We start from the raw sequence: 24,934 nt of genomic DNA, 5'->3' as shown, positions 1-24,934 counted from the left end.
TAGACCGTTTTAGATATTTTCCTCATTTCTCTGTTTGAGAACGTTTGGACGAACCGTCTTTGCGCTCCCCTTTTCCCATCAGGAAGTCCTCGGTGTACGGTGTCATGTCGAGCCGCAGGGGGAAGGAGAAGTGGGTGTTGACCTTCTCCTTCATCATGGTCACCATGTTGAAAGTGTACCTCATGGTGTTGAAGCTCAGGATCCTCGGCAGCTTTTTGAAACACGCCCTGCAGGAAGAAGAGAAAGAGAGATAAACCATTTTATTGTTTTATTCAGTCATTAATTCTAAAGCAGCGAGTCTGAGGAAACACATGATCCCTGTGCTGGTGAAGAAATCCTTAAACCCAGTAATGTCCTTTATTCTGACCTTTTCTCTGCTCTGACTTTCTTCCCACACTGTGAGCATGTGTACATGTTGTCTCCTTCCAGAGTGTCCTTAATGGTCACCTCATCCAGAGATTCCTTAAGAAAAAGCAGAAGATAAAGACGTTAATAACAGGGTTTAGAAGAGTCACAGAGCTTTGCAAAATACACGTTTACATTTCTGAGAAGTGATCAGATCTTTAACATAAAGAAAATACATCTACAAAATACAAAACTTAAAAATATTCAAGTCAAAGTCCAGGATTCAGACTCCAGCAGAATTAAAGGGCTGTGTTTGCAGCCTTCAGCTTTGCTCTTCGTCACCCCGTTAAACACCTGAGATGTTCACAGTGCAGGTGAAACGTCTCAGGAGTTCCAGTTTCATGGCTGTGAGGATGCTGTGTTTACTCACGTAGATGTTCTTCATGTCCGCCACCTGACATCTGACGGTGTAGAACTCCTCTGCCGTCTGGCTGACATGATCACAATCCTGGGGAAGGAAAAAACCTCAGACCATCGTACCAACCAGCTTCTACTAGCCCCTTTAACCACTAAAACCAGAACTTCAACTACTACAACCTCTATCAAATACCAACTCAATTCCAAAAAAGTTGGGACGCTGTAGGGACAGGGCAATAAAAGGCTGGAAAATTAAGTGGTACTCATGAAAAACAGCTGGAGGAATGCCTCTACTTTTTGAGATGTGTTGCTGCCATCAAATTCAGAACGAGCTAATAACTTGCATGAAATGGTAAAATGTCTCAGTTTAACATCTGATATGTTGTTCATGTTCTATTGTGAATCAAATATGGGTTTATGAGATCTGACAGTTGTTGATTTCTGTTTTTATTTACATTTTACACAACTGTTTTTGGAATCAGAGTTGTAGAAATCCTTTAACACAAACATTGGAATGGATACCACTGATCTGTAGAGCTGATGTTTTCATCATAGTTTAGTAATGTTTGAACAAACTCAGTGAGCTGTAGAGCTGGACAGCTGTTCTCACTTTAAGGTAAAAATAATCCTTTAGAGTGTAAATTTAATCTAATAATCTAAACACAGATTAGTAATCCAGACTCACCAGAGAGACCACATTGTTGGTGATGACGCCTCCAAACAGAGTCTTTACCGTGTTTTTCTGCCAATCACAAAGACACACTAATGTTAAACACAGACATGTGTGAAGGTTTTAACTTATTCTATAACTCTCTAAATAACATAAAGTGGTTAATCTGACTGTAGTAGTACTAAACTGCCATTTTTCTGACACGTGTTAGGGTTGATAATCATTCTATAATTATCTATATAAAACTGTAGTAGTAGTAAGCTGCCATTTTTCAGACGTATGCATGTTTGTGCAAGTTTACCAGCTCCTGCGACATCTCCTCGATCTTGGTGATCAGGTCGGTGAAGAACTCAGTCATGTCTTTCTGCTCCCCAGTGTTCAGTGGCTGTTTGTCCATGGTGTAGGTTTTACAGAAGGGACGCGGGTTGTACGCTTTCCTCTCGCTCTCCTGAACATGACAGAGCATCAGGGGAAAATGAGGACAATTCACGGATAAGATCTTTTAACATTTCAAAGCAAATTTCCGTTAAAATCCAAATCAAACCCCCCAAAATATTACAATTAGTTCAAAAGATTTCATAAAAATGTCTAAAAATTATTTAAAAATTCCCATAAAATGGCCAAAAATTTCAAAGCAAATCCCCCAAAATTTTCTTAGAAAATTCTCAAAAAAATGAAAATACAAATTACATAAAATTCTGTGATAATGGTGCAAAATTCCTGAGAACATCTTACCAAATTCCTACAGAAATTTCCATAATTTTTGTAAATATTTCTCATAATATTTCAAAGCAAATTTCTTCTAAAATTAAAATCAAACCCCCCAAAATTACTATTAAATTCGAAAAATTTCCATAAAAATTCCAAAGGATTTCAAAGCAAATTCCTCCCAAAGTCTGGGTGAGACTCGGATACAAACATTCCCCAAAAGCCTTGAAAATCACTGACAATTTCAAAGCACATTCCCAAAACATGGAAACAATTTCCCTAAAAGTTCCATGAAAATTCTTAAAAATTTCACATGAATTTCCCTCAAGATTAAGCAAATTTCTTAAACTTCAGTGGACATTCCAGACATTTATAAAACAAACTCTCATAGCAGAAATTACTGCTGGAAATAGGTCCTCATAAGTGCATTCAGGGACTCAGGAGGTTATCTGGTCCTTCTACAGACAGCTGATTAAACCCACGGCAGAGCGGCTGAGTTTTAGGACTCACCATGAGATACGTAAACATCTTCTGCAGCTCCAGCAGCGTGGTTTTGTGTTTGATATCCTCAGCGTACTGTAAACACAGACACATTTAATCAGAATTTTACACTCTTGGCTCTGAAGGAGGATTTCTGTTCTCGTGCTCCTACCTTGGCAGTGAAGACGGCCTGGCGGGCCTCAGGGATCATGTAGAGCTGCTGGATGGTGGAGGCCAGGTAACAGGTGGCGCCCAAGTTAGTCAGACCGACGAACCGACACTCCGCTCGCACGTCGTCGTGAGGCCAGTAGTCCCATTTATACGGGGCGTGAGAGGCTGGAGAGTTGATCAAAAAAATTGTCACACTGGAGCTCAGTGGCTATAATTATGGAATATAAAGTCAGACATTCAAGGAGACGTGGTGTTATTTGAGTATGAAAACGATCAGAAAAGCAGGAAAACACTAAAAATTGAGAAAATGTGGTGGGATGGGTGACCCCTCACCAACGCTGTCACCCATGCAGGGTCTATACTGTGTTTTTATTTTTATTAAAAGGACAAAAATTAAAGTTAAAGACCCTGTAAAGTAAAAATGAATCTGTATTTAGGTTTGTCATATGATAGATCACTGTGTTATGAACCCCCAGGTCAAATTTCAGTCACATAAAGCATCTCCAAGTTTATAAAATGAAGCTTCAAATCATGAAAAATCAGGCAGTAAAATCTGCTCCAGGATGGTGTGGGCGTTTCTGTTGAATGAGCTGAAACCACGCCCACTCAGGACACGGGTAGTAACCCCCTCACTCATGGTGTCATACTTGGAAAATATTTTCCCCTAAAAACATGAACCAATAAACAAAACATGCATAACTATAACTTTGCAATGAAACACGAACATTATAGAACGGTACAAGATTGAAAGACTGAATTCCTTTGCAGAAAATGAACCAGAAGTCCCTGCTCCAGGTGACTGCTTCCTTCCACAATATTGTAGCGTTAGAGGGGCGGGGTCATTCTCTACTGTGGGCTCATGACATTGTGAGCCCACATATTGGCCCCGCCCACATGAAACCAAGCCAGGAAAGAGATGAAATGGCCTAAATCCAGAATTCAGTCTCATGTAGATCTCAGAGTTTTCACATGATTACAGCAACCAGAGTCCAACATTTCCAGAGTGTAAAGACAAAAACTTTGGATTTCACTTTACAGGGTCTTTAAGAGGGAAACGACAGAAATGCCCGCTCTGACTTAAGGTCAAACAGATCAGATGTTGGAGGTCAAAGGTCAAAACCGTCAATCATTCAGTTTGTTTTATAACATTTTCAAACCGGTTATTTCTTTTAAAAATGCAGATACACAAAAAACATTATAATTATAATTTTATATCCATTTAATTTTATATTTCCATAGCTGTAAAACATCTCTCTTGATACATTTATTTGCTTTTTACTTTATTTTATGTTTATTTCCCTAACATGACTTAATTTTAAGAACTTTTTCAGACACTTTTACTCCATTTTTGTTGTTTTTAAGCACATTTAAAGGGCACATATTATGTAAAATACAGTTTTTCAGGCTTTACTGCCCACAGTATTTTGGATACATTCCAGTCAGGTTTCAGACCAAAACATTCAACTGAGCTCTTCTCAGAGTCAAGCTCCTTGTTTACGTACATAAAGCCCTTCATGGGCAGGCACCCGATTACATTTAAGACCTGCTCCATCCCTACATCCCCAGTCAATCACTCAGGTCCTCTGACCAGGGTTTACTTGTTGTCCCTCGAGTGCATTTAAAAATTAAAGGTTATCGTGCTTTTGGATATGTGGCGCCTACTTTCTGGAACTGTCTTCCACTCCAGTTGAGCTCATCTGCTTTGGCAGAGGCTTTCAAAATGAGCTTAAGACACATCTTTTCAGAGTGGCTTTTGAACATCTACAATATTGATTTGGATATGTGTAATTTTTCCATGGTATTTCATATTTTTGATGCTTTGCTGTTGTTTATTAGTTGTGTTTTCATTTTAACTGTTGTGAAGCACTTTGTTCTGTTGTTCTGTGAAAGGTGCAACACAAATAAAATTTACTTACTACTTTTCTAACAAAAATATGGGCCCCTGGCCTGTCCACAATCCCTGCAAGAATCAGAACCCCCCCATCCCCACTCAGAAAATGTGTGCTAAAACAAGCTGTTCTCAGATGTTCCCCTCATGATGTCATGTGGGGAGTTAGCCCCACCCCCAGGTTTGATTGGCCATCCCCGCTGGGAAGAAAGTTCCGACCCCATCGCCTGATCCTCCGCTCAGCTGCCAGCTTAGAGGAGGATTTAGAGTCACATCCTTTTCCAGAGGGGTGTGGTCAAGGGCGGAGTCAGACAGCTCAACATTTAAAGCTACAGAAACAGCTCGTTCTGAGCAGGGTTTAAACAGAGGAGTTTTTAGACATGCAGAAATTCAATACTGGAGTATTTTTTCAGCAGCAAACTTCACAGGCATGTTTTGGGGACCTCTGAGACCGATATAAACTTGTCTTAATGGGGTAAAATATTAGACCTTTAAAGCGCAGGCTGTCCCAGTGAGTCCTGCATTGATCCACCACCACAGGGTCAACGCTCGTCAGAGAAACACTGGATTATTTTATAGCAGAGCTCAAATTGAGTCAGATCATGGTCACAGACTTCTGACACAGAGTGTAGCCTGCAGATGAGTTACTGTTTAAAAAATCATGTTAAAGGAACTTCTTCTCAAATATATTACAAAAGTTAACAAAAAAATATCTGTCTACTTTGTGCTGCAGAATTGTATGATTGCATTCAAGTGTACTAGGCCACCTAATGGCAAAACTGCCTGCTATAATTGTTTTTTTTTTTTGCTATAAATTTAAAGGAAGTAATCACCAGTAACAACATAGAGTTTTGAGAAGCAGTGACTAAATAATCCATGATCTTGGTCCAGAGGGATTCCATTATAAACTGCTGCTGAGTATGAGAAATACCGCTGCTTAAACTTGTTAAATTATGACAGAGAAATAAAGACGGATCAGATGATCACTGAGTCCTGTGAAATGAACATAATTCAGGTTTCTCTGAAGTAGAAACACATCCGTATCAAACCCTCCTCACCCTGCATGTGCTGTGACATGACCCAGTTATGGAGCAGACGGTAATTCTCCACCGATCCCTTCACTGTCTCCACTAGCAGGTCGTAGGCGGCGGCCCGGGCGGCGTGGGACTTGCATTTGGGCTGAGCGCGGTCGGCCAGGCTGGGCAGGAGGAAGAGGAGGTTGTGGACGTCCCGCAGGAACTCCTGGCCCTCGCGGGAGAACTTAAATGGGGGTTTGTGTTTCAGGACGCTGGTGGCGAGACGAAGGAGGCCGGTCAGCCCGTCGTCCTCAATCATCCCATCCTGCTGGTCCAGGATCTCACGGCTGCAGGAGGAAGAAGGTAAAGGGTTAGAAAAGACCATTTCAGAAAGAGTGGATCTCAATATCCTGGAGATTTAGAAAAGGTGCAGACAGTTCCTCCTAAAATGTTCATTTGAATCTCAAAATGTTCTCTGTTCAGACTTATTTAAAAATGTGACAGAAAACGCTTCAAACAGCTAAAACTACAAAAACAGAAGCCAACTTAGAAATATGGCGATAAAAAAAAACATTGAACATCACATTTAGAGCTGTCAAAGTAGAAGGAATGTCATGACAGAAAAACGGACAGAAGAGCAAAGATCCTTAAAGGTTCTATTTTATCTGAACATGCTAACATACATCTTAACAAAAACCATCCTGTAAATTCAGAGCTCTAAAAAGTGACTTAACTTAAAGGTGACATAACTTCATAAAGTTTAACGGCGACATACATGTGAACCAAATTCAGGAAAAGTCTCTGATGGTGGGCAGATTAGAGCAGTGGTCCTCAACCTTTTCAGCCCTTGACCCCCAAAATAAAGGTGCCAGAGACCAGAGACCCCCACTGGACCTGAAGGTAGCTGAACATAGCTTGGTATATTCTAGAACAGTCATGTGCAGACAAGGCTGCCCATTAGAGGGGAGCTTTCAGGGACCCAGCTGAACTTATATTAAACCTGAACAATAGCCACTCCTATCATAGCAACAAATACGTATTTATTTTATTTCATCTAACCAGGAAAACCTCACTGAGATCAACAATCTCATTTACAAGAGTGTCCTGGACAAATATCTTCATTTATTCATAGTATATTGCCTTCCTACAACATGTAAATCCCTTTTTGTTAAAAAAACAGAATTAAACTAGGTTAAAATGGCAATAATTGGTGGAAAAGGTGGTGAAAGTATCACAAATGTGTTAGAAATGGCTAAAAATAGATAAAAATGGCAAAAAATTCGCAAAAAAATTTCAAAATGGGTTAAAATTACAAAAATCGGGCATAGAAAGTGGTAAAACGGGAATTAGAATGTGGAAGAAACAGGTGGAAAATTTAGTGAAATGGGATTTAAAAGTGGGAAAAATGGTTTTAATGGGCAAAAATCGGTAAATTGAGGCAAAAATGGGCATAAAAACTGGTAAAGAGGGGTTAATAGTGGCAATAATGGGTCAACAGGGGCAACAATAGGTGGAAAGAGGCAGAAACAGGCAGAGCAAGTGGTGGAAAGGGTTTAAAATTGACAAAAAGGTGGCAAAAAGTGATAGAAATTTGTTAACATTGGCAAAAAATAGGTGGGAGAAGTGATGAAAATGGGTTGAAATTTGGCAAAATTGATCTAAGTAGCAAAAGTGGGGAAAAGTGGCAAAAAATGGTCCACATTATGGAAAAAAATGATGAAACGGGGCAAATAAGAGAGGAAAAATTTGGGTTTATCAGGGGTCCATACTCTGGGTTTTTCATATGTGTTCATGTGATGAGGCTTTTTGCTCTTTTGTTCTATTTCAAAGAGGCAGCATTGATGGTGATTTGAGCTGTATCATCAAAACAGAGCTCCAGAGAGGAACTCAAACATTGGACATATCTTTGCTGGAGCTTTTAATCTGGTTTCACTTACCTGGAATGTTTAACAGAAGTTTTTGTGACGCAGATTTTGAAGCAGAGGTGGCGGGAGTTTGAAATTTTCAATAGATTTTCATTCATGCATGCAGGGGAAAGGCAGAAGGCTGTTAAGACATGCCACTAATGGGCCTTAAGCTGTGTGTCTGTTTGTTTGTAGAAGATAAAAATGCTCTTGAGTAACTCCTAAATAAAGATTGGGTGATAATAAAAAGTATGTGACGGTGTCTGACCTCCTGATGCAGTCGGCGAGGTGTCGGGCCAGAGCGTCCAGGTCCAGCAGCGTCGTCTGCACGGAGCCGGCCAGCGACAGAGAAGGAGAGACCTTCTGTGAGTTCAAACAGACCAATGCTAGCAACAGTTCAATGAAACATCAACAAACACCAACCACTGTTCAATACAGGGATGACAGCCATCATCAGAGGGGGGCGGGACTTTCCTACCTGACTGGCGTCTTTAACGTGGATGTTATCGATGAGTTTACAGAGCAGCCAGAAGTATTCCTTACAGCCCGTCCTCAGCAGAGGCTCCTCTTCGTAGTCCTCCACCTGAAAATACCAGAGTAAATGTCAAACTGATGCATTCATCAAAACAAACACAGATCTCAGACTCTTCACATGAAAGCAGCCTCTGTAGACCGATGTAGAGCCACTCTGACAGAAACCTGATCACTAACTAGCTGATGCTTAGTTTGGTTTATGAGGATCCACATTAGCTGTGGCTGCAGGTATGAGAGCAAATGCCGGTTCAACCTTTGTCCTGGTCTGCTCTTGCCTCCTGACGGCCAACCTCTAGGCCTGCTCCAGGACCATGCCCCATCTCTCCAGGTATCCCTGCCAGCTGACCCAGAGATGCATGCCATCTCCACCAGGGTCTGGACCAGCCAAACAGGTCCTGGGTACCCAGTATGTGGATGAGCTGGTTCAGGGGGAGCACTCCAGGTGTCTGTAGAAGCCAGCTGACCCTTCCCATTCCCACTCATCAGCGTTACACACGGTCCAACAATGACACCCAAACATGCAACGAAGAGAAGTTGCCACAAAGGAGACCAGCTGGTGCCTCTGGCCATCAGTCAACATCCAGTGGCGACAGTGGCAACAGTGTAATGTGAAAAATATTCTTAGTTTTTCAGGGAGTCTAGAGACCCCCTCTCAGTGTCTCGTGACCCCCAAGGGGGTTCCGACCCCAAAGTTGACAACCACTGGTCTAAAGAGTGACTGCTGCAAAAAAATCCAGATGATAACATCTTATTTCTCTGTATCATCACTCACTACTTTGTCTCAAGGATATAAAACACCTTTGCTGCCCCACCCTTATTTGTTCTCATAACTTTGGCACTTCTCAGAACAACGGAGCAGAATATTCACTGATGTACTGTTTCAAGCATATGGTACAGACAAAGTATAAAAAGTTACACTAAAACACAAACTTCATGGAGCTTTAGTGAGGAACATTGAATGTTAACATGTGTGTTGTAGTTTCTTGGACATCGTCCCATCAGAGGGGAAAACGCCGCTCAGAAACAAACAGGTTTTCTGTAGCAAAGCTCAAATTGAGTCAGATCATGGTCACAAGGACTTCCGACACAGAGTGTAGCTTGCAGAAGTCTTCTCTGTGAGTGTTTTGAGTGTTGGAGACCCACCCTCAGTGGTTTGAGAGCCTGAGCGTCTGGCAGGAACTTTAGCAGCGTGGAGGCGGCGAGCAGCAAGAAGGATCTGTTGATGGACTCTCCTCCCTCCAACCCCGACAGAGAGAGCTTGTAGAGGCCGTTACACGCCTCGTGTCTCACTGCCGGCTGCAGATAAAGACAGAAATATGAGAGGTAAGTAAACCTTAAGTTGCCCTCCACAGAGGATTTCTTTGTTTTAACATCCAGCTCTACATGAAGGATCTGATAAAGGCAAGCACTGAGGTTAAAATCACAGGTATTAATATCAGCTATCAGAGAGAATGCTGCCTCATCATGCATACAACTCTCATCTTTAGTGGTACCCAAAGAATCTTGGAGCTTCATAAAAACCCTAACTATGTGAAGTATCAGGAGTGTCTCACCTCAGGAACCAGCAGAGTCAGTTTCTTCAGCCAGTCATGAAGGTGGTCACTGTCAGCCAGGCTGGACTTTACCGTAGAGGAGCAGTGAGCCCAGCTGACCAGCAGCCACATGGAGTAATGAGTCACTGTTGGAAAAATGAAAACATCAGAAATACTGAAAACTTCACTGAGCCATTTTTCTTTCTGAATCAGGTCTGATGTGGGAGGGTGTTTTTGAAAACAAGAGGTTTACTTTCATACACGCCCAACCCGTGTTTAAGGTCACCGAGAAAGCTCTTTTTGGAAAACTCCTTCCAGGCTGAAGGTTTTCAGTGTTTATGTGTAGACGGGGGAGACCAGCATTTTGGGCTTTTAACGGCACACTATATCTGGCTGAGGCGGGTCCTTATCCTCCTGAAACAGCTTCAACACCCTGGCTCATAGTCAGACCAGCCACAGCCCTGATTATGAGTAATAAAAAACTCAGCATACTTCAACTGTCATCATCATGACAAAGACATACTGACTGTCTTTCCCTCATGTTGACTGTCCTTTGTTGGCAACTTTGAAGATGACATCATCCTTAAAGCTTATAAAAAATTATTTTCATTGCCTTTGAAGATGACATCATCCTATAAAGCTCATAAAACATTCCATCCTCTGCCTTTGAAGATGACATCATCCTTAAAGCTTATAAAAAATTATTTTCATTGCCTTTGAAGATGACATCATCCTATAAAGCTCAAAACATTCCATCCTCTGCCTTTGAAGATGACGTCATCCTTTAAAGCTCCTAAAACACTCCGTCATTGTCTTTATCATCCTTGAAAGCTTATAAAACATCATTTTTCTGTCTTTGAAGATGACATCATCCTTCAACGCTCATAAAAAATTCTGTCCTCGTCTTTCAAGATGACATCATCTTTTAAAGCTCATAAAACATTCCATCCTCTGCCTTTGAAAATGACATCATCCTTCAAAGCTACAACATTCCGACCTTTGTCTTTTAAGATAACATCATCCTTTAAAGCTCATTAAACATTCCGTTCTTGAAAAACATTCCTTGATTCAAAGATGGTGTCAGAGGTCACTGCTGCTACAGCCCTCCAGAGACACAAACCCTGTCCCTCATGTTGGCACACAGGAACCAGTTCAGGTTGGTAGAACCACCCTGACAACGACATGGTTACTGCTGAGGAATGGTGTTTTCATATCAAAGACATGGTTGGTATCTGTAACCGAGCTACTTTAATATTGCAGTGAAAGATGAACTGCTGACATGGCGTCATCTTTATAGCACGTAACAGAGCGTTTTTTAAGTTGTTTTTGAGAATGTAGCGACTGTTGACAGGATTCTGTTTTTTAATTGGAGAAGGTAGAACCTTTGTTTTCAAAATCGACCCCCTAGATGTGGACTAGGCACTAGTGGACTTGATTATTTTATGGTGAGGGATCATTAATCTGCTCCTGGAAAGTGAATTATTAGAAATACGCTGTCCAGTCCTACCTTCGTGACGAGATCTGTGGTCCGACTGAGCCTTCAGGACTCTGTTAAACAACAAGAAACAGGCTCAACTAGAGATCAACTAGAACTAACTAGAGCAACACAGTAAATACAGAGGTTTGCTTTTAATCCTTCCAGAAAAGTCACAAACCACAGAGGTGTGGGTACAGCTCTCCTTTAAAAATTTTAAGAATTTCATTTAATTAAAAAACTCATAAAAGACATGAATACAGAGGCAGCAGATTTGAGTATTTTCATTTATGATCAGACAAAATTAAGCGAAACTGACGTCTGATGGTCGATTACCATTTAAGTGTCCTTGAAATCAGTAAGGAGTGTCTCACTGAGGATCTGAATAAGGAAGTTTTATATAAAATGCATCAGCTGTTTGAAACTAGTCTGTTTTAGAACTACTTTGAATCTAAAAGGTAATTTGTCCCTTTTATATGTAATTAATAAAATCAGTGTGTATTTTGTTAGTTGTGTCACCTGTGTGCGAGGTTGTCGTAGGTGTAGGCCACGTTGATCAGACGTTGGATGAGGTTTGTTCCCTGTACCAGGCTGAGGAACACCTGCAGACACAAACACAGGGATCAGCTGATCATCCAACAACAGGCCGACAGAAACACCTGCTACTGCTCCAACATTTACATCAGTGAGCCGGGGGATGTGAAGGCCTTTCCCATGCTCCACCGTCGACTTGCGAGATTTCCCCGGCCACGCCCTTTTCCTCTGGCTGTCGGCGAGGCCGGACCAGGAGAAGACGTCGTGGTAGGCCAGGTCTAGGTCCGCGGGGTCGACGGCAAACTGACAGATGAGCTTCAGCAGGCAGGCCAGACAGTCCAGCAGCCACTGCAGAGGACAGAGAGAGAAATACGTGAGAGAAATCACTAAGCTGAGACTTTATGACCCACACCGTTTAGAATAAAAATACCCATGAACATTAAGGTTTCATTCTTCACTGCGTCAGCAAAAAACTCGCCTCGTTAAAGTTTCACTCAGAGGAAAAGTCAGACTCACCACAGTCCAGGACTCCTGGTCTTTGGGCTCCAGGATTCCTGAGTTAAAAATCTCTAGAAGCAGCTGTAGACCTCCAGATGAGACAAACTGGACGAGACACAGAAATACAGACTGTAACATTCTCTGTTTAGAGTTATGTTCGTGCTACATACGACAAAAGGTAGTTCTAGTGGCAAATTCCATCCATCCATCCAGCCATCCATCCATCCTCTCCTGGGTGATTCCAAGGTGTTCCCAGACCATAGAGAAACAGAATCTCTTTAGCAGAGTCTCAGTCTTCCTGGAGGTCTCTTCCATGCCATGAAGACCTCCATGGCGAGGTAACCAGAAACCATCCTGATCAGATGGCTGAACCAGCTGACTCCTTTTGGTGTGAAGGAGCAGCAGCTCTACTCTGAGCTCTCTCTGGATTTCTGGATGAACCTCACCACCCTCAAGAGGCAATCTTTTGGTCCCTACCCAGAACTCATGACCAGAGGTCCCTGGTAGGCCCTCCTGTGGAGAACTGGTCCCAGGATAGGGCCCAGATGAAGGATGATTAACAAAACCACCAGGAATCTGTGAATCAGAAGCTAAGACACCTCACCTGGATGTGTCAGTAGTCTGCTGCTTTATCCCTTCATGATTACGTGTTTGATTTAGCATGCACTTATTTTCTAAAGGCAGTAGAAGACAGTGCGGTTTTCTGTCACACATGATGTGATGTCTGTGTTTAGTACCTTGCAGCTCCACGTGTTTTTGCTGTTTTCTATCTGGTCCTCACTGGAGTCATCAGAGTCGGGGTAAAGATCACTGTAGCTGCCCTGAAACAGCCAAACACAGACTAAAATAAACCTCTGATCCACACTCTTATTCTATATCCATGCTGGTTTATGTTGGTCGAAGACAGTCAAACTCACTTATGCTGACAAAAACATACTTGTGTTTTCAGAAAGGCCTTAAAATGGCAAATACTTCTTTATTTTTAAAGGTATGGATAACTCCATAAGGTCGGGTTAGACCTGTACTCCAGTGCTGTCTGCCAGCAGACTTCATTGAAGTTAGAAGAGCTTCTTTCTCTCACCGTTGATTCCCGGTGGATGCGGCGGTTGGGTTTGCCCAGCGCCTCGATGATCTCCAGAGCGTACAGCAGCTTGTGTGGACTCTTGATCCTCAGCAGCTCCTTCCAGCAGAGACCCTCCCCGTTCTGCAATCACAAATAAACTGGATTAGCTCTACAGGATCTGGATTTCCTCTTTTCTCTGCACAGTAAAATTATGCTACTAAATATCATTACACCAACTCGGTTCTCAAAAGGTGGGTCCGGACCAAAACATGAGTATGTAACTGAAAGTTTATGATGGCTTTATTTTGAAGGATATGTCTTCATTCTGCGTCCCACTACGTTCTCTTTCATCATGGGTCAAACCCGTCTAATTTTCATTAAAGATATTTGGTGAGAACCACTGATTTAGAAAACAAGTCTTTAGTATTGATTTTTTTTAGACGTCAGAATACATTTCTACGTTTTTGTTCCAATAACCTTTAAAGTTTTTATTTGTGTGGTTCAGAGACTGACCGTGTCGTCTGAGATGTTCTGGAAAGCCTGAAGCATCTTGGGACATGTAGGCAGCAGCATCAGCAGCTCCCAAACCCGCCGAGACAGATTCTCAGCATGGAGGTGGAGCTCTTCGCAACGCGCACTCTGCAGGAAAACACAAACAAAATATTTTTATGACTGAAAAAAGTGAAATTTAAGGTAAAGTACCCATCTGAGACAGTCAGCTGTGGGAAAGGATGAGGGACATGTTTAAAAAATATGATGGAAACATTAAAAATTATAGATAAAACTTTGACTTTTGATGGTTTAGACCCAAGGCTGCAAATTCAAACTTTTTATAATACACTCTATGTAGATTTCAAGTCAAAAGTTTAATTCTAATATCTCGAAATTCTGTTTTTGACCAAACATTTTATCTACAGATGAAGTCAGGATTTTAGATTTGATTAGATTTTATTGTCCCCAAGGGGAAATTCATTTTCACAGCACTGTTTATATTCAGACAACAACACAGACGGCAACAAATCACACCACAAATCACAGGTAAACAAACGGGAAAGGTTCGCTGCAGAGAAAGTGACAGTGAAACCAGAATCTTCTAACTTTATCAGCAGATAAAAAACAAAAGATTCAGAGAAAATAAAGCCATAACTGATAACCAAGTCTGATTTTTTAAGCTTATTTCTGGGAGAAAATCTAAATTAATGAATAAAAATTGAAGGAAAATAAATAAAAGTCACAACTAAAAGCCAAATGCCGATTACAACCAAAAAAAAGGAAGTTTTTTGTTTATTAAAATCATGTCTTAAATTTTCTTCTGCAGTAAAAACGAAGCCGTTATAACTTTCTGCACATGAAAAGAAGATAAAATTCTAGAGTAAAGCACTCCATGGGGCTCAATAACCCGACTCCATCCTTCACCCACCTCAGGGTTTTCGTGGACCTTCTCGGCGTTCGGGCTCGGCGGTTTAAAGCAGGCGAGCATCTCCAGCAGCTCGAACAGCGTGGTGAGGTGAGGCTCCTGGAGGAGCAGCAGCATGGGGATGTGCTCCTTCTGAGGGGGAGGCAGACAGGACGCCGGCAGCTGGATGCCCTCGCCCTTCCTCTCCCTCCGCGGAGCTCCCAGAGACACGAACACCATCTGAGGTCACACGGGGAAGATTCAGCCACATTTAAACAGAAGGAAACTTTTTAGAGGGTTCATGAATTTCTGGGTTTTCTGCTTCCATGATGAGATGGAGGCTGAGAAAGAGGCTGTCACCTGCATGTCCTTGAAGCCCAGCTCATGCAGCGTCTTCTCGTCGTAGTCCGTGGTCAGCTCGTGACCAGAGGAGATCATCCTGACCGGACCCATCAGACCGCCTGCAGGAGACACGACAAAACCCCACACATAAGCTCAAGAAGACTTAAAACAGCTGGAACCAACAGGGACAGAGCGTTTAAGCAGTAAACAGACGTAAACAAAAACAAGGAGAGGGGTTCTAGACACTGACCCGGGAAGTCGCCCGTCTGCCGCCCGCTCTGACCGAACTCCTGTAGCTGAGCCTGCTGGTTCATCTGTTCCTTCTGCAGGTTCTCGTACCAGTGGGTCACCTCAGCCCGCAGGTCTGCTACCTGGTCACTGGGGTACATCTCGATGGTCATCTGCAGAGACAGTCAGATCTCTTTTTACCTGATGAAGGTGTTTGATTTCATCCCTTTAGCTGTCATAATAACGGGGTTAATCTGAGATTACTGGTTAAGTCACCTTGTCAGGGAGGCCAGCAGGCTGACAGACGATCCGGAGCGGCAGAGACTGTTTGTCGCTTAGAGCTTTCAGGTGGCTGCTGATCCCCGTCCCCTCGATCTGCCACTGGCGCAGGTGGTACGCGAATCTGAGGGATGGGACAGGAAAAATGAGGATGTTTGGAACGAGGGTGGGGTCTCATGTGGGTTTCAGTGTCTCTGCTGGGTGTTTACCTCCGTCTGAAGGCCTCCAGGTGAGTTTTGAGCATGAGCAGCCCTCTCTCGATGCTGGTCAGGCTGGAGTGTGCGTCCTTCTCCAGGTTGGCTGAAGCCATGAGCAGACTCTCCATACACTTCCTGATGAACTCCTGCTCCTTCTCCAGACCCGTCTTACCAGCTGCTCCAACAAGACCACCAGAAGGCATAAAGGCAAGTCAAAGATGAGTTTAGATGGGGTTATGGCTGAAGTTTGGGATTTAGCTGTTAGTATCTATGATGTTTGACTGATGCTGAAGATATGCCCATGTAAACATGTCTATTAAGCCTCTTCAGCTTCTCATAAAGGTGCAGGTGTAAACGTGAGTGTCTGTTACAGACAGATAGAGAGCAGAGGACAGAGACAGTGATGTCTCCTGGTCCATTAAAGTTTCCTTTACATCAAGGGTGTCAGACTCAGTCACAGCAGGGGCTAGTTTCTGAATATAGCTCTAACCGTAGGGCCTAACAGGGTCAACATTTAAAGATTTAAAGGTGAAATGATGCATTAAAATTTTAAATTGTGATCTTAAAAGGTCAAATTTTGGGATTAAACATCAAAGGTAGGAGATTAAAAGATCAAAATATGAGATAAAATGTCAAAATTATAAAATTTAAAATGTGATAATATGAGATAAAAGTCAAAATACCAAATTGCAAAGATCAAAATGTGAGATAAATAGTCAGAATAATACATTGAAAGGTCAAAATATGTGATGAAATGTCAAAAGAATACATTGGAAAATGTTAAAATATAAAAAATGTCAAAATAATAAATAGAAAATGTCAAAATATGAGATAAAAGTCCTAATAATAAATAGAAAATGTCAAAATATGAGATAAAAGTCCTAATAATAAATAGAAAATGTCGAAATATGACAGTCAAAATAATAAATTGGAAATGTGAGAAAAAAGTCCTTATAATAAATTGAAAATGTCAGAATATGAGATAAATTGTTGAAATAATAAACTGGAAAGGTCAAAATATGAGATAAATAGTCCTAATACTAAATTGAAAAATTCAAAATATGAGAAAAAAAAATGTAATCAAAAGTTAAAGTCATATCTGTGAGATGCAAAATTGAAAATATATAATGAAAACAAAAATGATTTCCTTTTCCCACATTCCTGACTTTTATCTAATTATTTTTATTTGTGACTTAATAGTATTTAAAATCATCAAGGTTTAGTTCACATTTTTATACTGGAGGAAATCCAGTACACTGCTGGGCCAGTTAAAATAAAAATGTGATCTTGCAGTATGGGTGTAACTGTACCACGGGCCGGATTTGGCCCTCGGGCCTTGAGTTTGACACCCCTGCTTTACATCCTGACCTGCAGACTGATGAAGGCCCCACAGCCCTGCTCAAACACTGACACCATAAAACGACGTAAATATGAAAAATTAGAAACTACAGGCAGAGCAGAACCACTGCAGACACTTCCTCTGGTTTATTTAAGATCATACAGAAATGTTATTATAGGAAATTCTGAGTTATTTAAGCCTTTTAGCCAAATGTTGGCACTGTTTACTGTTTGGTAAACCTTTCTTATGTACAGGTTGGACATGAAAAAAATAACCAAAGCAATGCTGAATGTTTATAAGATCATTTTTGTTGCTGTGTCATTAAAACTGGTCTCAATACTGTTTGATTTTGGCTCTTTAAACCCAGGAAGGTTTAGAGAGGTGGGCTGAGGCTCTGATCGTGGTCAAAGTCTGTAAACACTGTGGCTCTGTACACTTGCTGCAACTTGTATCTCTGATTAAGCTCCGTTAATGAAGTCTTAAACCTCAGAAATACTTTATACCGTAGTCCCCACTTATTATGCTGCTCAAAGGCTTTTATTAGTAAAGAGTCATATCAGGACATCGGCTATTTTCAGTCTCAGCTTAATGAAACTTTAACCACTGATTATAAATCATCTTTCTGTGATGTTGGCACAGACACGAGCTCAGTATCACATCACAGGCTTGTTGTAAGAAGAGACGGGGCTTTGAAAGCCTGAACGTGTGCGTTTACACTTTGTAATGAACCGTTACTGCAAACAGAAATGACTGATAAAAACTTCAGGATAGCTTTATAGCAGACAATCAGCACAGTTATGAAATGACAGAATATCTCTGCCTTTAATTCTGCAGAATGTGTGTATTCTGGTGTTAAACTCACCGTTGATGTAGTATGAGTTGATGTACTGGATGGCGGCGCGGCTGATGTCTGCAGACTGAGCCCTCAGGGCGATCCCCCACAGCTGGTCCATCCCACACAGCTGCACAAAGACAGACACGAATGAACCGACGTCTGTCTGCCCGGATTTATTTAACTCTTAGGGACTGTTTTAATTTTAGTCACACTCCAGCTGCTAACCACAAAAGATAAGCTCATCATGTGCAACTATAGAAATACTATACATTCATATTCTATTCTACTTTCAGTGAGCTATTTTTCATCCACAGCTGACCTGATTATTGATACCAAATATTCAGTATCTTCTAAGATTTTAACCCTTCAAATGCCAGTTTTTTGTCATGACACCACAATATTTTTCAATGAAAAAAAACCCCCAGTAAAAATGAATTACTTTCAATATACTACATACAAAGTATTTTTTATATTAAATTATTACAGCCAGGGATATGCCAATGATAAGTGGCAACACTAATTTTTATGCATTTTTCTTTTTTGCAGATTTTCTCTCCATATGCCAAGTATGGTCAAAATGGTGCCATCTGGTGGAGAGTAGTAAAAATGATCAATTCCAAGGCAAAAGCCCAGATTAACACCCAGATATAATAAAATGCATGTATGATGCTTTAGTGTAAGTGAGATGTAAAATGTCAGTTTGAATGGGTTTTAACGGGGTATTTTTTTGCTCTTAACAGCTCGAGTGTAACTTTGTTTGAAAACAATGTATTTTAGACTTACTGAAGGAGCTGAGCTGGAAATAACATGATCAAATAAAAATACAGTCTTGCCAAAATTCATTGCATTCACATGAACACAGCCAGAGTTACAAAGAAAAAAAAATTAAGAATGAAAAACATGTAAAATGCACATAACTTTCCCTAAGGGTTAAAAACATGCCGAAATAAACTAGCATTTATAAGTCCTTAAAATCAGACGTCATGTTTATAGAGATAGACTGAAAAATGAACCAAATATGAGGCTGAAACTGCTCCATAAACCCCCTAATTCTCTTCCATGCCTTTTATATAGGTTTGTTATGTGAAGCAGACACTCAGAGGTTTCCTGCCATTTGTTTACCTCACAGCTGGAGGCGCTGTCCAGAGCGCTGGTGGCGAGCCGAGCCAGGTTACACAGGTGCTGGAAGAGGTTCAGGCCGGTCATGCTGATGGTCTCCGGCTTCAGCTGAGGCATCTGGAGTGACACACAAAGGTACAGTTACAGTAAAATGAGAGCAGAGATGGGGCTGACCTCACAGCTGGGTCTGTTCTGATTATTTAGACTACCTGATATCAGTTTAACAAATCTGAGCATGTCTGGGTTTACAGTCCATTTTTATTCTGCTTTAGAAAGATTTTATCAACCCCTAGTGACTGAGATTTTTCTATTGGACATTTTTAAAAAAAAAGGTTTTAAGTGGAAGTTTCCAGACAGAATTCTTGCTGCCAAATCAAAGGTCTGAGGTGTTTATGGTGTTCCTTATAAAAACATTAAAAAAAAAAAAAAAAAAAAAAGATATTTCAAAATCCAAGGAGAGAAACCACTGCAACAGAATCATAGGAATATTCTGAAAAGTTAAGTTCTTTGTTGGTTTTTATTGTTGTCTTGCGTTCCCTTACCTTCTCCAGGAACAGGTGCTTGTAGGTCTCCATGCCCATGGCGTGCTGGTCCTTGCTGCGGACCTGATTGAGGAACCAGTGCAGCGCGTCATCGTAGCACTCGGCGTCCTCCACCAGGCAGTGCCACAGGATGTCCACCTGCTCCAGACTCAGTCCTGTTAAACACAAACGGACATAGTGATTAAGACATTTTTGACCATTTTAGTCACTTTTACACTCTTTTTTTTTTTGGCCCTGTTTTTACTGTTTTTGGCCATTTTTTGCCCCTAACTCATTTTTGGTAACTTCTCACCCATTTTTGCAACTTTTTCTCCCGTTTTTCCACTTCTCACCCACTTTTTGCCATTTTTGCTGCTGTTCGACCATAATTAGACACATTTAACTTATTTTTATTGCCACTTTAATACGTTTTTGCCACTTTTCACCACGTACACTGTGGCTGTTGCAAAGGCATTTTTCAACACTCTGGCTCTTTGGTTGAGCAGGGTTGAGTAACGCTGCTGTCTCACATCAGGAGTTGTTAATCAGGTCAAACTGAAACGACGGCCCAGGGTCATCAAACTGGACTAAACCTGGTCAAATCCTGGCAGAGAGACGGTTTCTATTTCCTCCTCCTTGGCGTTACATCACTCTCAGACAGTGGGGGCATTGTTCTCTGTGGAGATCCTCAGGTTACATAATGAGCTCTATTTTAGCAGCACCCCCCAGACTCAGAGCAGACACTCATTTAAACTGCTGTTTAAAATCAGAACTACAAATGTCAAATAGTTCTAGACCTGATTCTGCACGGTTAGGATAACTCAGTCAAGTTCACGGGACGTTTATATCGCTGCCTTCAGAGCAAATTGAGCAGTTTTATGGTTATTTCTCTGCAGCTTTCACTTCAAACTCTCGGCTCATGTCTGCATGAAACTGATGAAAAGTGAAACCTGCGAGAGAGTGTAGTTGACAGGAACATGAGATGTTGGAACAGCCTGCCAGGAAGTAAAGGTAGAATAAGGATGCACACACAAAGGATAATCCACTTTATTCACCTTTACATGAGTGAGAGAGGGGAACTCAGAACAGCGCAGATGCTCGTGCAAAAGCATGAGTGTGCATCATGGGAGTGAAAGACATTCAAGACAATTGATTCTCTGATATTTAACAACGCTGGAGTGTGAAGGAGCTTTAGTCAAGAGAAGACGGCGGTGTTTCTGGATCCTGTTCACATATGGCTTCTTCTCTCCATGATCCAGCTTTAACTGTCATTTGTGGATGGCACGGCCAACTGTGTTGACAGACAATGATTTCTGGAATGTTCCTGAGCCCATGCAGTGATTTCACTACAGAATCATGCCTGTTTTTAATGCAGTGGCCCCTGAGGGCCCCTTCAGCTTTGGCATGCTCACAGAGATTTCTCCAGATTCTCTGAAATTTTTATGATATTATGGACTGTAGATGGAGGAAATCCAAAGTCTCTGATTCACCTTTACTCCTGAGAGGCTCTGCCTCTCTAAAATGCTCCTTTTATACCCAGTCATGTGACTGACGTGTTGATAATGAACCTGATTAGAGACAAAACGCTCATCCAGCGGTTTATCATTAGTACGACTTACTTTTCCAGCCTTTTATGGCCCTGTCCCTACTTTTTTGAGACGTGCTGGTGCCATCAAATTACAAATGAGCTACTATTTTTATGAAATGGTAAAATGTCTCAGTTTATCATCTGATAGGTGGATTCTGTTTCAGGACTGATGTATTTGTACGTCTGTAGGATTCCTGAGAAATGTTAAAAATACCTTATTACTGTAGTTTACCATTTCTAACTATGAATCAGTCTTCCCCTCAGTCTCTAACTGGTGTGGCTGTCTGAGTAAAATGATCTGGTTCTTACTGAAGTGGTCCGGGGATCCCAGCGTGGAGAAGACACAGGTGAGAAACTGCAGACGGACCTGGACCTCAGCGCTGTGGCTGTACCTGCACAGAAACAGCAGACGGAGGGACACTGTTATGGGAGAAGAGGACAAAAGCAGTCTTGAAAGTTAACAGTCAGTTAAATGCTGTTATTTTGTTCACTGTGAGGTAAATTTACCAAATCTATCAGCCACAGTGGTCTATGGATCATTTGAAGTAGTGATACTCAACCTGTGGCTCTTTTATGTCTTAATTCAAAATGTTATTCCCGCGTTTGTGTTGAAGAGCCGTTCAAAAAATTCAGATCGTTCATGAACATCACATCTCTACTTTTTGCCCATTTAAGTTGCCTTTAGCCAATTGCTGCTTGTTGCGCATTTTCCCTCCTCCTTTTTTGTTTTTGCTGCTTTTCGCCTATTTCAGTCACTTTTGGGCATGTTTTTGCTGCTTTTTACCATTTTTGCTACCTATAACTATTTTTTGTCACTTCTCATCTGTTGTTTTTGCCACTTTTACCCAAATTTTGCCACTTTATTCCAAAATTTGTGTCATTTTCCAACCAGTTTTTGCCACTTCTCGCCCCCAATTTTTGTCATTTTCACCTTGTTTTTGCCACTTCATATGATTTCTGCCAGCTTTAACTGATTTTTATCACCACTTTAACCCATTTTTTGGACATCTTTTTCACCACTTTTCACCGCTTAGATTGTGGCTCTTGGTATTTTTCATCAGTTTGGCTCTTTGGTTGAGTAACACTGGTTTAAAGCACGAGACCTTTCCTCCAATCAGATTGTAACATTTTTTAAACATGAGAGGATCATGTATCTGAGTGGGCGTGGCTTCAGCCCATTCAACAGACACACCCACACCATCCTGGATCAGATTTTACTGCCTCATTTTTCATGATGTTAAAGCTTAATTTTATAAACTTAGAGCTGTTTTGACTGAAATTTAACCCGGGGGTTCCTTACACAATGGCATGTCATACAACAAACCTAAATACAGATTTATTTTCACTTTACAGGGTTTTTCACTGAGAAAAAGTGCTTAGTTTGTCTGATTCTATTCCTCTGTGGCCTTCTGATGAGTTTATTATGATGTTACTGAGCCGGAGCAGGCCGACACACTCACAGTGCAAACTTGTGCCGGTGTTCTCGGACTTCCTGGATGTAGTGCTGCAGGTTGTCAAAGAAAAGCTTCATCATGTGCAGCTCCTTCTCCGCCCACCTGACAGAAACAACACAGTTTATGAGGCTGAAGTTAGCATCCTGCGAGCTTTAGGGCTGTCAGGTATGGAAAGAATGTGATCTTAAGCTACAGAATGAGCTGATCCTGCAGCTTAAGGTTGAACTGTTGGACACATTCATCCTAATATTCTAAGGCGAGGTAGTAAAAGTGGAACATGCTGCTTACATGGTGATCCAGTGGGTGTCGTAGCTGGAGCCAAACTGCTGAAAAGTGCCAAAAAGCTTCGGTAATAAACGCAGGGAGACGACAACAGACCTGGAGGGAGGAGAAAAGAGGAGTCAGAGACAGGATGAGAGAAACTAGAGCCAAGGTCAGGAGGTTTTGATACCAGGATCATCTTCCCCAGGACGTTTTCTACAGATGGAGAAACACAAACTTTAGAAGACTTTTATTAGACCGGCACATTTCAGCTCATCAGGGTCATACAGAAACACGACAGACTTACTCTACTGATGTGGATGAACATATCCACCAAAATAAAGTAAGTATGGCTCTCTTTTTATCATCCTCTGATTTTTAACATGCAGCAATGAAAATGAAGACTTACGTCTCATATGCCCGATCTGAAACAGGCTTTAAAAATCTTTGAATATTAAAGATCACATTCATCAGAAATGAAATGATCCACTCTGAGTCTCACCTGTGATGGGCTAAGTTGTCCAGACATCCCTCAATGAAACGCATCCGGATCTGCCGGTCGGTGAACCAGCAGACGAGGGAGCACAGCAGCTTCTCTGCCTCGTTTATCAGACCTTCAGACAGGTGGATCTAAACAGACAGGGCAGAAACATCTCAGAACAGTGTTACTCAACCCTGCTCAACCAAGGAGCCAAACTGTTGAAAAATACCTTTGAAAGAGCCACAATCAAAGTGGTAAAAAGTGACAAAAATGGGTTAAAGTGGCACTAAGAATTCGTTAAAGGTGGCAAAAATGGTCAAAAACTGGGAGAGAAGTGGTAAAAATGGATAAAACGTATGCATGAAATGGCAAAATCTGGGAGGAAAGTGTCAAAAGTGGGTGAGAATCAACAAAAAATGAGTAAAGGGTGGGAAAAATGGCATAAAGTATCCAAAACATGGTAAAAAATTAGTGAAAAGTGACTAAAATTAGCACCAAAAAGGTAGGAATCAACTGGCAAAAAGCAGCAAATAGTGGCAAAAAAAGGGGAAAAGTGACATTTAATGGCCAAAGGCAACTTAAATGGGCACAAAATGGTAAGAAAGGGGAAAAAATAACAATGAGCTGGATAAAAGAGGTAAAACCTGGTGAAAAAGGGCAAAAATGGGATAAAAGTTGCAAAATGAAGTTGCAAAAAGAAGTGGAAAAAGTGGGCATAAAGCAATGAGGATTGATTAAAAGTGGCACAAATTTTGAAAAAAAGGGCAGAAAATTGCAAATAAGGGCAATGGAAATATACAGACAAAAAAATAAGGGTGACAATTAAAGCCAACTGTATAAGTGTGGGAAACAAACTGATTAATATGACTTGAAATGATTAACTTCTGAGGTCATAGTTTCCCTTTTCCCTTTTCTGGGGGAATAATATTTCAAATTTAGACGTATTTGAGGAGGGCCGTGGTTTTAGGGTCTGTTTCCTAAACAAAGACAGCTCTTCCACAAGTCAGGACCACCTTTAAAAACAAAGGTACATGGATTTGGATGGGTGTGGTAGGAGTCATACCGCGTCTTCGTCCTGGACCAGATCCCACAGCAAAGTGTTTCCCTTCTTACAGACGTTGTCCAGGTTGATGTCCGTCACTGCGTGGCTGCCTGAGTACTGGTGTTTATGGACGGCCGGACCTGCAGACACAAACAGACCATGTTAGCTCACAGAATCTCTGTGGGAGACTAATCCTGAAAACATCGATCTAAATAATCATATGAAGGAGTCTGAGTCCCTGCAGGGTGGCTCACCTTGCACCAGGTGCTCGTGGTAGATGGAGGCCAGGTTGGGGAGGTGCTGCTGGAGGTGCGAGCTGAGCTCGGCGTGGGAGTTGATCTGAACGAGCTCCTCCTCGCAGCCCGACTCCTCTCCATCAAAGTCGGCCATGTTTTTCTCTGACTTGGCGCTGACCTGAGAGCTGCTACAGCTCACGTCATCAGCACTTAGCATGTCCTCCACCATCGGCCTGAGGGAGGAGGGAAGGATTTACACTTTAAAATATTCTTTATTTTACTCTCTGACTGGTCCACATCTATACACAGTGGATAGAAAGAAAACAGCTGAATTTCCTCTGCAGTTCAGTTTATTTTAAGAGCTAAGTGCAACAAGGAGCGG

At 41.6% G+C, this 24,934-nt stretch overlaps 1 protein-coding gene across 2 annotated transcripts in view; it reads right to left on the bottom strand.

Annotated features, from left to right (window-relative positions):
• The window catches only part of usp34 (ubiquitin specific peptidase 34), an 84,713-nt gene that overhangs the window by 20,917 nt on the left and 38,862 nt on the right, over nucleotides 1-24,934 (bottom strand). The window contains exons 15-47 of one of the 2 annotated variants that reach the window (XM_041784452.1): nucleotides 24,571-24,785; nucleotides 24,338-24,456; nucleotides 23,296-23,423; nucleotides 22,821-22,910; nucleotides 22,539-22,634; nucleotides 21,388-21,470; nucleotides 19,512-19,666; nucleotides 18,973-19,086; nucleotides 17,878-17,977; nucleotides 15,689-15,851; nucleotides 15,477-15,603; nucleotides 15,223-15,373; nucleotides 14,991-15,091; nucleotides 14,655-14,870; nucleotides 13,748-13,873; nucleotides 13,253-13,375; nucleotides 12,909-12,992; nucleotides 12,190-12,276; nucleotides 11,821-12,021; nucleotides 11,659-11,741; nucleotides 11,173-11,213; nucleotides 9,687-9,811; nucleotides 9,277-9,429; nucleotides 8,078-8,182; nucleotides 7,868-7,962; nucleotides 5,738-6,042; nucleotides 2,793-2,956; nucleotides 2,651-2,716; nucleotides 1,734-1,880; nucleotides 1,448-1,504; nucleotides 776-853; nucleotides 368-462; nucleotides 55-227 (exon numbers count right to left, since the gene is read on the bottom strand). In XM_041784452.1, coding sequence (XP_041640386.1) covers nucleotides 55-227; nucleotides 368-462; nucleotides 776-853; nucleotides 1,448-1,504; nucleotides 1,734-1,880; nucleotides 2,651-2,716; nucleotides 2,793-2,956; nucleotides 5,738-6,042; nucleotides 7,868-7,962; nucleotides 8,078-8,182; nucleotides 9,277-9,429; nucleotides 9,687-9,811; nucleotides 11,173-11,213; nucleotides 11,659-11,741; nucleotides 11,821-12,021; nucleotides 12,190-12,276; nucleotides 12,909-12,992; nucleotides 13,253-13,375; nucleotides 13,748-13,873; nucleotides 14,655-14,870; nucleotides 14,991-15,091; nucleotides 15,223-15,373; nucleotides 15,477-15,603; nucleotides 15,689-15,851; nucleotides 17,878-17,977; nucleotides 18,973-19,086; nucleotides 19,512-19,666; nucleotides 21,388-21,470; nucleotides 22,539-22,634; nucleotides 22,821-22,910; nucleotides 23,296-23,423; nucleotides 24,338-24,456; nucleotides 24,571-24,785 — 4,166 coding nt within the window. The remainder of the gene's footprint in view (nucleotides 1-54; nucleotides 228-367; nucleotides 463-775; nucleotides 854-1,447; nucleotides 1,505-1,733; nucleotides 1,881-2,650; nucleotides 2,717-2,792; nucleotides 2,957-5,737; nucleotides 6,043-7,867; nucleotides 7,963-8,077; nucleotides 8,183-9,276; nucleotides 9,430-9,686; nucleotides 9,812-11,172; nucleotides 11,214-11,658; nucleotides 11,742-11,820; nucleotides 12,022-12,189; nucleotides 12,277-12,908; nucleotides 12,993-13,252; nucleotides 13,376-13,747; nucleotides 13,874-14,654; nucleotides 14,871-14,990; nucleotides 15,092-15,222; nucleotides 15,374-15,476; nucleotides 15,604-15,688; nucleotides 15,852-17,877; nucleotides 17,978-18,972; nucleotides 19,087-19,511; nucleotides 19,667-21,387; nucleotides 21,471-22,538; nucleotides 22,635-22,820; nucleotides 22,911-23,295; nucleotides 23,424-24,337; nucleotides 24,457-24,570; nucleotides 24,786-24,934) is intronic. The other variant, XM_041784453.1, reaches the window with a different exon arrangement.

The sequence above is a fragment of the Cheilinus undulatus genome, linkage group 4, assembly GCF_018320785.1.
Source record: "Cheilinus undulatus linkage group 4, ASM1832078v1, whole genome shotgun sequence".
Lineage (NCBI taxonomy): Eukaryota > Metazoa > Chordata > Actinopteri > Labriformes > Labridae > Cheilinus > Cheilinus undulatus.
The sequence above is the reverse complement of the archived record's forward strand: the minus strand, read 5'-3'. Positions and strand labels throughout refer to the sequence as shown.